This window comes from Ctenopharyngodon idella, chromosome 19, assembly GCF_019924925.1.
Source record: "Ctenopharyngodon idella isolate HZGC_01 chromosome 19, HZGC01, whole genome shotgun sequence".
Classification (NCBI taxonomy): Eukaryota; Metazoa; Chordata; class Actinopteri; order Cypriniformes; family Xenocyprididae; genus Ctenopharyngodon; species Ctenopharyngodon idella.
In genome coordinates this window covers 12,051,452-12,064,716 of record NC_067238.1, presented here as the reverse complement: position 1 = coordinate 12,064,716, position 13,265 = coordinate 12,051,452, and the positions used below count along the sequence as shown (strand labels likewise).

The 13,265-nt window shown below is 38.7% G+C and overlaps 1 protein-coding gene across 5 annotated transcripts in view; it reads right to left on the bottom strand.

Annotated features, from left to right (window-relative positions):
- Window positions 1–13,265, bottom strand: part of celf3a (cugbp, Elav-like family member 3a) — a 36,589-nt gene that overhangs the window by 5,522 nt on the left and 17,802 nt on the right. For 4 of the 5 annotated variants that reach the window (XR_007926377.1, XM_051872014.1, XM_051872015.1 and 1 more), the window contains 10 exons: window positions 8,386–8,434; window positions 7,482–7,607; window positions 6,494–6,573; window positions 6,130–6,273; window positions 4,703–4,807; window positions 3,899–4,043; window positions 3,636–3,779; window positions 1,577–1,636; window positions 822–926; window positions 432–575 (listed from right to left, as the gene is read on the bottom strand). Coding sequence is in view for 4 of the 5 variants with exons in the window: in XM_051872014.1 (XP_051727974.1) it covers window positions 432–575; window positions 822–926; window positions 1,577–1,636; window positions 3,636–3,779; window positions 3,899–4,043; window positions 4,703–4,807; window positions 6,130–6,273; window positions 6,494–6,573; window positions 7,482–7,607; window positions 8,386–8,434 (1,102 nt within the window). In the remaining variant the exon portion in view is untranslated. The remainder of the gene's footprint in view (window positions 1–431; window positions 576–821; window positions 927–1,576; window positions 1,637–3,635; window positions 3,780–3,898; window positions 4,044–4,702; window positions 4,808–6,129; window positions 6,274–6,493; window positions 6,574–7,481; window positions 7,608–8,385; window positions 8,435–13,265) is intronic. The other variant, XM_051872017.1, reaches the window with a different exon arrangement.

Below are 13,265 nucleotides of genomic sequence, written 5' to 3'. Positions count from 1 at the left end.
TGGAAAGCTTTTCTAACATTAAAGCAGGTCCTAAAGCTCTCGCCTGATCATAACCCTTCTTTTTCCAGTGATATTCCTCAGACCTTTTCTCTTTTGTAATGTCTCTCAGCCGTCTCTCTTTCTACAGTCTTTCTTCAAATCTCCCTGTTGCTCACTCTTTCTCCTCCCCCATCATGAGTGGACACGCCCCCTACTGCTGATTGGCTACAAGTTTGTCGTGGTGCTCGGTCTGATCCACTTTCAAAAGCGTTTTTCAGAAATCACTTATTGCACCTTTAATGTTACGTGAAAAAAAATAAATGTATTTCATTCCATGTATTTTATTTCAACATTCAATGACACATTTAATAATTTAATTGAATATTTATTTAATTTGGTCTGTTAAATCCCTCCACATATAGCATCTAAATCGCTCTTTGGAAATCACTCACCAAAGCATTTGCTCTGATTGGTGGCGCGGTCAACGAACACCTTGGCTGAGATGACGTTACCGAAAGGCAGGAACATCTGCAGCATCTCCGAGTCCGTGAACTCCTGAGGCAGATGATAAATAAAGATATTGCAGCCTTCTGGTCCTGGAGAGAGTTAGAGAAGAGAAGAAATGAGCCAAAACAGAGGGAGGAAATGCTACACACGAGACCACACTGTTACATGATTTTATCATAAAAGGAAATTGTTGATTCCTGGAAGAAACATGGTGCTTTTGAATCTTTTGCTGGAGAACAATTATCGAGAAATATGTTCAATAATAGACTTGGGAATAATCAAAACAGGATGTCAGTGGTCATAGTTGCCAGTGAAACAGGAAATGACATTGTTACCTTCTCGTTGTTGCAGCTGCTGCGGCTGCTGGGGTTGCTGGGCAACCAAGGTGGGCTGATGTGGAAATGGTTGACCGACCAATCCATAAGCAGCAGGATATGTAGCTGTGGGTGGAGTAATGAGGTTAGACATCAGACCAGGGTAAAGTCATCTTTTTTTGAAGTGCCATTCCGCAGTCTGTATTTGTTATTTTGAGCAGATAAGACCTTGAGAAAGACAAACTGCTTGCTATAAAAATAGCCTAGCCTTAAATTAGCAGTTAAAAATTAGCACTCCTTCATTGTATCTCAGTAGCAAAAATAACCACTGAGAGTGTTGTAAATCTCAATTAATTTCTGTGAATCAGTTCTTTCGACTATCCACGTCAGTGAATTAATTCACTCAGCAATTCATTTACATCATTATCCTTCATGGAAGTCCACCTGTAGCAGCTTACATAGTTTAAAATGTTTTAGTGAAAATGTCTGTAGGTAAATACTGCTGTTTATAATTACTAGATTATGATTAGATTATTTGAATAAAAACATGCATATGAATAAAAAAATTTGTGTTCATTTAATTAAATTAAGAAAAAATGTGGAAAACAATGTTTGTTTATTGTAACTACATTCGATTGTATTTTACTTCTTGCTTTTGAATTTGAATTTTTAACTGGTCTAAGCTGGGGGGTTTTTCTGAAAAAGGAAGTACTATATTCCACATTCTTCACTGTTGACAAATTTCAAATGGAGTTTCAGGAGTTGAGAAGCCTCACCCGTGTAGTGTTGCATGCCTGTATATGCCTGCTGGAGAGGATCCAATGCAGGACTCTGAGCTGAAGGATACATAAATATTGAAAACAAACAGAAGAATAGGATGAGACAATGGTGTAAAATATAAATATTTATACATACATCAGTAAGAGCAGAGTGTGAAGGTTGAATTAGCAGAGCAATAGCACAGCTGTACATAAAATATTGCAATCCACACAACATAATGGGAGACATATCAGAGTAGCTCATCTGTGACCAGGACAGCAAGTCTTTGTGGCGTATCGAGAGCTATGATATCTAGGATAATGTTGGCATACCACCACGAGGACGAACCACATCCAACAGAAGTAACTGTCGACGAAAGAGGAAGCTGTCTGACAGGGATGTTCAGGTACTAACCTGGATTGTATCCTCGATACAACCCAGTTGCACCTCGACTCTCCTGTTTCCACCAAAACTGTTTGTCAGGAGCTCCACAGTGTCAATATTCATGGTCGGGCTGCTATAGCCAAACCTTTTGTCACTGATGCCAATGCCAAATGTTGGTTTTATTGGTGCCAACAGTGCAAATCTTGGGCTGTGGACAAAGTGAGACATGTATTGTTCTCTGATAAGTCCACCTTCACTGTCTTTCCCACATCCATGGGAGTTACAGTGTGGAGAAGCCCAAAAGAGGCTTAACACCTGGACTGTTGCTGCCCAGAGTGAAGCACGGGGGTGGATCAGTGATGGTTTGGGCTGCAATATCACGGCATTCCCTACTGTGCTTGATGGGAGTGTCACTGCCGAACCATTCTGGAGGACCATGTGCACCCAATGGTTCAAACATTAGGGGCTTTCACACCGGAGGAACCTTTTCATAGTTTCGAGAACTATTGGTGGAACTACCAGCTTTTTGGCATGTTCGCACCACAGGAACTAGGAACGATTTTAGTTCTAGGAACTCCTTTTAGGGGGACAAAATTAGCTCCTACTTCAGAGAATGGTCTAACCGAGAACTACAGGAACTACCAGTACGTAAGTGTACGTTGATTGCCCAAACGCACTTGAAATACCAGCACTTGGCATTTTCAAAAAGCAGTGTTAACACACTTACTCCATGAACATGGAAAACATCGGTAACGCCATTTACCTGTTGTCTGTGGGGTTGTGTTCTTTTCTCAGCCTCGATAATATGTAACGCTGCAAGTAGTTGTAGGAGATTTCATCTCTGAGCCATACTTTTAGCTCTTACATTCCATCTCCGTTATCACGAAACCCACAACAAACAACAAACACAGCTCCAATAACGGTGTCTTCCATCCCCCAGTTGTTGACGTTAGTAACTGTAGCACTGCAGCCGGTGTGAATGCAACCAGTAAAATGCCCTGGGGGGAAAATTAGTTCTCAGGGAACCACCCTTGTGGCTAGTTCCTGTAACAGAGTTCCTAGAACTACATGGTGCGAAAGGGGATGTTGTAGACTGAAGGGTGTGTGACCTGGCCACTGTTCTGGAAGAGGAATGGCTTAAAATCCCTACTGTGAAGTACTTGTTATCCATCAACCCCAACAAAATGATGCTGTAATGGCTGCAAAAGTAGGCCCTATACCATACTAATAAATTATTGTGGTCTATATAAAATACATATGATATAAACATTATATTGTAAAGCATCACAATAAAATATTTGTAAAATACTGAGTACTATGAGTATTATTGAGTGGTTCAACAGATCACAAAACTCACGGTTCAGATCATATTATGGTTCTTGAGTCACAGATAACGCACAGATAACAGAGCACGACTACTGCATTAAATTCTCCTCTGCCTCTTCCAGTGCTGGAATGGTTTCAAATCTACTGAATGTGCAAACTAGCAAGACAAAACACATGCAAATGATAACCTTTCACCCTATGGCGGTTAAACTTGCAATCAATCCACGAATCACATGCGTTCTGAATCGTTGAGTCTGGTCAGTATGGATCACGGATCAACAATGATCCGTTTAACCCGTAGTGTTATTATTAAACAATAATACAATATAGAATTATGACTTATAAACACTGAAGGAAGGTACTCACCCTGATATGGGTGGACACCATTGGTGTAGAGGGTTTCAGAGGCAGACTGGCCATTGGGTGGTGCAGGGACTTGTGGGTAACTGTTGACTGCGATTGGAGGCAGAGCAGGCACAGGTGTGGCAATGGCTGGAGGAGTGTTCGTACCTAGAGCAGAACGACCAATCACGAATACACAAATTTAATTAAATACAAGAACTCTTGGAAAGAACTTGGAATGCTAGATATAAAGGACCGCACTGATGTTGTAGCAGACTTTCATTTACCTGAGGAGGGTGTGATTGAGGCGATGGGTGTGGCTATGATGCTGCTGGGATTGAGAGCAGCCAACTGCTGCATCTGCACCGCGGCAACCGTTGCCACAGGAGACAGATATGCGGACTGAGCCACCAAGGCCTGCTGTTGGACGAGCTGGTTAGGACAAAAAGATAAAAACAGTGAATCCAGGACTATGACATATAAAACTTTTAGCAGAGTCCTGTGAAGGGGTTGTACTAGGGTTATTAGGTCAATGCCATTTCAATTAGAACTTCCTGTGTGTAGAACAGAAAGTAATTATGGAAGTATTTCTGGTAACAAACCTAATACAACCTCCAGTTATTGCTTTAATCCCAATTCAATCCATCCCAATGTGATTTCTGTGAACTAAATCCTGGTACATACGGTGGCCCAAAAAATATTTGGCACTTAAGCCACATTTTATGTATGAACGGCATTGCATTAGACAACAAGATATCAAATCAAGTAGAATTTAGTTTAAAGACAGATACTGTTCTAAAAGTTTTGTTAGATTTTAAATACATAAATATACTGACAAAAATATTTGGTTCCTCAGTGGACATTAAGCTGTTGGTATGAATCTTATTTAGCTTATGTAAAGGCTGGAATACACTACACGACTTTTAAAATCTAAACAGATTCTAAAACACTAGGCATCATACACTTGGTTACAGAGAAAAACTGGACATCATACACTAAATAACTGAGGATCATACACTACTAGACTTTCAAATTGTTCCAAACACAACAAACTCACACAGAAACATGCATAGGTATATAAACATAGATGCCTCATTAGTGGCTGTTTCTATGGGCTGCCATACGTTAGCCGTCCGCCACATTGGAACGGTCAAAACACCGGTCCGTGAACACTCGAGAGCAAGTTGACTGTGCGTCTGCAACCGTAGTTAGACACATGTGTGAACATCTATATCTGCAATAGACTTCAGCAGATGATTTTGCTAAGCTAACACAATACAACAAGACGAAAGCGTTAGCTAACACAACATTAAAAAGTTACCATAGTATAAAACCTGTAATATTGAGTTAATACAGATAAAAACACAAACCAGCACATTCTCACCTGTGAAAGGTTGTCCCATTTCTTCAGGAATTTAAATCTCTAAGGTTTCACAACCAGAAGCTATGCATGTTGTGGCATCATTGATTCTTACTCTGAGTGACGACACACTGGCCGTTCCAAGATGGCGGACGTGCCGACCTATCCGGAGCGGTCAAATGTGGCATCTACTTATATGTATCTACGTATGACGCGACGGACAACTAGTTTGTTCACACAGTGTTTTCCGAGAATGCGATTGTGAGTCCTGAATATTTACAGATGTGACTTCGGTTTTAGAATGCAGTTGTCACTCCTGTAAAAAAACTGAACTGTATGTGAACGTAACTGTGTTAAGGACTCAAATACAGGACTGACAACCGTATTCTGCTGCTGTGTGAACGTGGCCGTACACTACAATATGCGTTCTAAATTTGCCTTAAAATATCAAACATGTTTTGATATCCTCCGAATGGATGGAATCATAGTCTGAAGAAAAAAAAAAAACACTACACAATTTTCTGTGAAATCTGTCAACTCCGACTACCCAAAATCTGCAGACTGCCGCAGACTTTCGGCAGCTATTGTCGACTCATCTAGACTGCAAATCGGGGCAACAATCTGAGCAAAAGTCGTGTAGTGGATTCCAGCATCAATATGCACTACTGTTTAGAAGTCTGGGTAAGCTCGGTAAGATTGTTTTTGCTCTTATGCTCACCAAGGCTACATTTATTTGATCTAATATACAATACAGACAGTAATATTGTGAAATAATATTACATTTTACAACAACTTTTCTTTTTTGCATCATATGCTGCATTCACACCCTGTCATAATTACCATAAGCTCGAGACGACAACACGTGATGTTCTATTCAGAGCTGTTCATGTCCTCGGACTGAAAATTATGTGTTTCTATGGCGACACTATCAGCGGTCACGTGGTACAAGTAGAAGCTCTCAGAAAAGTCCCATCTTACAAGCTGTAATTACGAGCTCTACAAGGACGTGAACGCTTTTGCAAGTTGAAACCTCGAAATTACGGTAATTTCAACATGGCGTGAACGCACCTATTACTCCAGACTAGTGTCACATGATCCTTCAGAAATCATTCTAATATGCTGATTTGCCGCTCAAGAAATTGTGGTGTTAGTGCTTACTGCCTGTGTGTAGGCGTTGTAGGCGCCCAGGTGTAGGCTCATGGGACTAATGACACCCAGCTGAGAGGCCACCTGCTGCATACGCCTGATTCCTCTCTCCTTCTCTGTGTCTGCAAACTTTACCACCAGACTAGAAGATGCACCCTGAGGGGATAAAGAAAATCCTCATTCTCAAACATCATCAAATAAAAGAAACTGAGAAGTTCTTGAGGTGAAATATGCAGTGGGTGATGTTAAAACAAAGCACAAAGCCTCTGTAGGGAATGAGTATGAGTATATGAACAATGGCATAACTGTGTTGTGTTATGCTTGTAGGTGTGATAGTGGGAGGAATCCTGAATGTGACCGTGAACGAAACACTAACCGGGAGAGTGCGGCTGCCGTGTAGAGCGCTAATGGCCGCCTGTGCTTCTGCGTTACTCTGATATTTTACAAATGCGCAACCTGCAACACAAAACACATCATTAGACAACGCCAGCAAATGCATTAGGCTGACATTTTATAAGTCATCAAGTGGGAGTAGTTAAACATCCAATTAAACAAATGAAATCATTTCAACAAGCTGAGGTTGGTACAAATGCACACATTATTACCCAAGGCCTACATCTGTACATTTGGAAGAGCAAAAGTGAAACAGTTAATGATTTACTACAGCAGGTGCATCTGTTCCATTCACACTCACACGTAATTACCCAGAGCACACACATCCATCACTTTATAAATCACAGCATGTGCCAAACGGACTATCATTCATTAGCCAACATACGCGCGCATGACCGAACACTCACTGCTCCAACCCTACTAGTGTTGTATTACTACAAATGCTGGTACAGATGTGCTTTATTTGTCTGCAATCTTACTGAAAGAGCCTTCAACTGGCAAGACTTGCTAAAACAATTGATTTGTTACAATTTATATAATAATATGTGGTAAATTTGCAATCAATGCTCAAAATGTGATTCTGTAAAAAATGGGGTTCACTAAAAGAATATGTTTGTAAGGGAATGTAATAGAATTCAGAAAGACTTAAACCATCTCTTTCAAACAAGAAATGCTAATAAATAAATAAATAATGTATTATTATTATCACAGTTTATAATAGTTTTATTAAATAATGTAATAATTATTTACTATTGATTAAAGTATTAATATAAATATAATAATAATAATAATGTATTATTATTATTATTATTATTAGTAGTAGTAGTAGTAGTAGTATATTAATATATAATAATCAATAAATAAAATATTTATAAATATTTGTCAGAATTTAAGCCTCATGATACACCTGGTTAACTCTATTCCTAGCAGGGGAAGGATGCAGTGCATGTATTTAAATGTGGTTTGCGCACCTTTGCTGGCTCCGTCAGGCCCTCTGAGTACTGTGCACTCCTCTATACTCCCGAAAGGCTCGAACATTTTTCTGACATCTGTATCTGACAGCTGTTTCCCCAACATCCCCACAAACAGCTTCCTGTCTACATACAGAAAGACAGATCATGATAAGTATACATTTACTAGACAAATGGCGGTGTAAAATCATGTATCATTGTAAAGTGGTAATAACCATCAAATGATCTCTGGCAATATTTGTCACTCCATGCTAGTGTAATTTTCATGGTGAAATAGCTTTATTGGCCACTAGAGGGCCCTAGAGGACTGTCACTTGCTGACCAACACAAAGGCACTAGCTCATATTTTGTGTGTATTAATGCAGGATTAAAATGAAAGAACCATTTGCATTGTGTTTTGGATTGTGTTGACGTTTACATCCAATAAGAGATTATTAAATCAGCCTGTACTCATTCCACGTCTATTTAATGGGTTTAAAATGTCAAATTCTTGATTATTAAATTATTAATACATTTTGTTGTGTGTCTACTTACATTTACTTTGAAGACAAAACTATCCCCATTAATGATTTGAATGTGACAAAACTTTCATTTGAAGACAAGCTCAAAGGTAAAAATTATTTATAATTCAAGGTAAAAATGATACATAAATTAAATCAAGACAATAGAATTCTATGGTTTATCCCTATAGTGTGTGTGTGTCCCAACAAAGATGGCAATATCCAAAATCCTTGTCCTTGTGAGGACATTTTTTGTTCCCCATGCTAATTGATGTTTTTTGAAAATGTAAAAAAGATGGGTAGATTTAGGGGTAGGAGATAAAATATACAATTTGTGCAGTATAAAAATAATTATGTCTATGGAAAGTCCCCATAAAACATGAAAAGCCAAGTGTGTGTGTTACCTCCTCGGCCCTCACTGTCCGCTGGCTTCACTTGAATGGGGCGGTTCATCTGAAACACAGAGCACATGATCACATGATCAACTGTACTTCATAATCCAGTTCTTTCATTTCCTCTTCTGTTTGCGTGTGCGTTTATTGAATGTATGTGAGTGATGTAGATCTCAGGACCTGCCCATCTGCCTCAATATTCCCGAGTTAAAAGAAAAATCTCCACACTGGTCCTGCTTCTGTTGTGTTTGTGTCCCTTTATCTCTGCTCTTTGTACTTGTTTGCCTCCATTTGAGGCCTAATCGCCATCTCTCACGTCCACTTTTATCTCTCATCAAGAATCAGTTTTATGCTCTTTCTATCTCCATCACACCTAATCCTGCCCCTCTCTCTCTCTTTTTCTCAGGCACCAGGAAAAGCACACACCCACGCGGGATTGGGGAAGTGATGGGATTAAGCACGCTCGCTGGCTAATCTGGATTACAGACGCACGGCAGATTAAAACAGTGAGAGATTCTGGGCTTGTGAAACAGAAGAGAGAATGAGGCACCAAGAGAACGAGGGAGGGATGGTGATATGAGAGGAAAAAACACGAAAATTGAAAGAGGGAAAGAGAGAGGAAATGAGAATGGAAAGGGAAAAAAATAAAAAATTAGTGTATATATAACCAATGTTGGGTGGAAAAAAAAAACTCATTTGATAGTATTCATTTACAGGAATAAACGACATTTTAAAATATATATAAATTGAAAAACAGTTTTCAAATTGTAATAATATTTCACAATATTACTGTTTTCACTGTATTTTTGATCAAATAAATGCAGCCATGGTGAGCATACTTGTATATATAACAGAACTTTATAATATGACAGTTATAAGTATAACCACAATTTGCTACAATACTGAACTGTAAAAGAAATGTGACAACACCTTACTAGTGAGTTATAAAAATATTACGTCCATATTATTCTCTAAAAACAACCGTTAAATGATTGTTAGGACTAAATTCTTTTATTCAGCCAAAATGAATGGAAAATATGAATTAGCATGAACAGTAGATAGTATTAGCATTGAAATTCAAATGACATCGCAATTCTACATGGAATTGTTCAATCACTGCAGCTCTAATTTAAATAAATACAATTAGTAAAAGGAGTGGATGAGAGGCAAGGAGAGATGCTGTGAGCTAAATTACCCAAATCAACATAAAGGCGTTAATTATGCAGCAGGTGACATTTCGGCCCAATCCAGATCGCATGGTTTTATCCGATCCAGCCGCGATCGCTCATTTGGGGTCCGTATTGATCAGGCATTCGCTTGCAATCACTCACACACACACACAGAGCCATATAAACCATACATAATGACTTTCACTATTTCACAGCACGCCAAAAATATATTACACAACTCACGGAGAAGGACGCAAACAGAAGGGCATTTATCAGGATGACTAATGAAGCAGGTCTCATTGATTGCTGCAGTAATGTAAAGCACTGTAAAGATCTCCAACACCCACTATACGTCTGTTCTGGATCAGTTCTTTTGCTTTCCTAGTGTAACTCCCTCTGGTGATTACTAATCTGATCTCAGTGTAAGAGCTTGTTTTGCAGCGCTTAAATCTGATTTGCCCAAATTGCTTTGTTTATCTTCAGAAAACACCGGCATACAGGGGAAAAATAACTTTTGAGGGTGTTTTATCATTGTATTGGGGGCAGCTGCTCCCAATTTAGTTCATACACAAGGTTCTTTAATGGTTCTTCCGTCACTTTCAGCCAAGAACTCTTTTCTTGAACCCTCCAAATTTAAATCATTATTCACAGAAAATCTTCTTTAATTTATAAGTTCACATAAGAGGAGCCATTTTATATGGCTCCAGATTCAACGTCGAGCGACGAAAACAATAGTGTTTGATGTCATTAGTGTGCCATATTTGAACAATACCATTCAAAGTTTTGCCGTCAATAATAGCTTTTTTTATTTGACAGAAATGAAAGGGATAGTTCACCCAAAAATGAAAATTCTGTCATAATTTACTCCCCCTCAAGTTGTTCCAAACCTGAATGAATTTATTTCTTCTGCTGAACACAAAAGAAGATATTTTGAAGAATGTCAGTAATCAAACAGTTGATGTTTTCCATACTACGGAAGTCAATAGGCATAATCAACTGTTTGGTTACTGACATTCTTCAAAATATCTTCTTTTGTGTTCAGCAGAAGAAATAAATTCATACAGGTTTGGAACAACTTGAGGTGGAGTAATTGATGACAGAATATTCTTGTTTGGGTGAACCATCCTTTAAATACTTTTATTCAGCAAGGCCACATCATATTGCTCAGTAAAGACATTTATAATGTTACAAAAGATTTCTATTTCAAATAAATGCTGTTCTATTGAACGTTCCTGGAAGGAAAAAAAAAAAGAAAAAAAAATCACGATTTTCACAAACATGAGCACATGTTTTCAACACTGATAATATGTTTCTTGAGCAGTAAATCAGCATATTAGAACGATTTCTGAAGGATCATGTGACACTGTAGACTGGAGTAATGATGCTGAAAATTCAGCTTTGCTATCACAGGAATAAATTACATTTTAAAATATATTCAGGTAGAAAATGGTTATTTTAAACTATAATATTTCACAATATTAATGTTTTACTGTATTTATGATCACATAAATGCAGCGTTGGTGAGCCTAAGAGGCCGACCACAAACTTCTGAATCGAAGCGAAAATGAGATTTGAAAACTGCAGTGGATAGAGCAATACAGCTAACAGCAACTTGAATTCTTCATACAAAACTGCTGGCTTCAGAAGATTTGGAATACAGCAAACAATAAGCATGAAGCACTTTTATCATTTTTGGAGCTCAACAGCACCTGTACCAAAGACTGTGCACCCGTATTATTATGAATGGGAGAAAGTGCAATGCTCAATATGGCAGGATAATTCCTGCCTTCTAAATAAGAGCCAATCATCGATTGGTAAAGTCATCACGTCACTGCGGCTGCCGTTAGAAGCTCCGGTTCCTATAGAAACAGTCAGACACAGTGTTGGCAGACATATGATAATTATCGTATTTGTACGATAATTTTGACCTCTGTACGATGTACGATCAATAATGAAAAAAATCATAACCATAATATACAATATTTTCAGAATTTTGTGACACTTCAAATGATGGTCATTGTAAGGGCTTCTATATTCATTGATCTAGCTGTGATCCTCTACGTCATGATTGTAAGGAGAACGTGAACTTGTATAGGTATGTCTTCCATCTCATCTCACATCACATCTTCTCGGATAATCATCATGGAGAATGACTCTCTCTCACGAGCACAAGTTAACGTTCCTGCCGCGGCGCTTAGGTCAGTTGTTTCCCACCAAGGTACGGCCTAGCTATTTATCTATTGTGGTAATTTGCAGGTTGTGTCAAAAAGTTCTAGATAGCTGTATTCTGTAAGTTTGACTCATCAAATCAAGTCACCTTTATTTATATAGTGCTTTTTACAATGCAGATTGTGTCGAAGTAGCTTTACAGAGATAGAGGGAACATAATTTTGGCTGTACAGCAGCTAAAATAGTGTGATTGTTCAGCTTAAGTAAGTTTAGTATTGATTCATTCTGTTGTAAAAATCATAAGTTATCAATTTAGTTCATTTAAATATACTAAAAACTCATGTATGATAATTTTCTTGCAAATATGATAATTTTGAGCTTCTGGTATGATACTTGGGGACTTTTCCAATCTGGCAACACTGGTCAGATGCGTAGAGACGCACACTTAGGACTGCAAATGCGCATTAGCTTGAGCCTGAAAAATGTAGTTTTTTGTCATGATTCAAGTGTTTAGAAACAAAATTTATGAGATAGTTGTTGTCAGATTTCATTGGTGATTTCAAATATGCAATTTAATTGAAAGCTTGGCGAACAGCTTTGGAGAATTTGATGTTTTCCCATTCAAAGAAATAGGAGCTGCACTTGCATGCCCGAGAGGCATTTCAAAGATTTCCGCCGAGTGAAATTACTTCTTACTTACTTTGTCTGTACTCATTATCTTCCACTGCACGGTAAAGATTCATCAGAAAATTCAAAACATGACAGTGAGTAAAGGATGACAGAATTTTCATTTTTTGGTGAACTGTTCCTTTAAAAGTTTAGATCAAAGTATTGATCAATCAAAAGAGGAAAAGTGAAGCCCTCCTGGGTTCAGGGTTTCTAAAGGACCGATAAGTTCTCTTACGACATCAGGCTGTAGACCCATTTTTAGACCTTTATTTTCAAGAGTGTATAACACACGTCAGGTAGCTGGCCAACTGTTGACTGTATGAGCACTTTCAAATGGTCGGCAAAATGGATTAGGTTAATGACTGTGCCATTTTGGATTCATTTTCGGAAAGGAGCCAACTCACATCAAGGTTGAGACCAGGGAAACAGCTCACTCATTTAACATGCATGAACCAACAGGAAGATGGCACATCAAACCAAAACAATACTGAAAAGCATCAATTCTGTTCTGATACACTGGGCGGTAAAAAATCTTTGAGGAGCTTTATTCACATCTTTCCTTGCACTGTGATGAGTCACAGAGCTTCAAGTATTACAGAAAGGAAAAACAGACAGTGGCAGAGAACAAAAAGGAAAGGGTGAGGAGAAAGGGTACAAAAGGACGAGAGAGAGACGGGAACAGACAAGAAAGAGTGGGAGAGAGAGAGACAGAGAGAGAGTCGTGGCACTGCCACTTCAGGTCGGCACGGCAACCAACCCTCTGTCACCATGACAACGCCGAGATGAGCTACCCAGCAGGTAAACAAGGTTGCCCCAGACGACAAGGGGAGGGGAAGGTAGTGATGAGAAAAAAAGAACAAGAGAGACAGGGGGAAAAAATAGGGC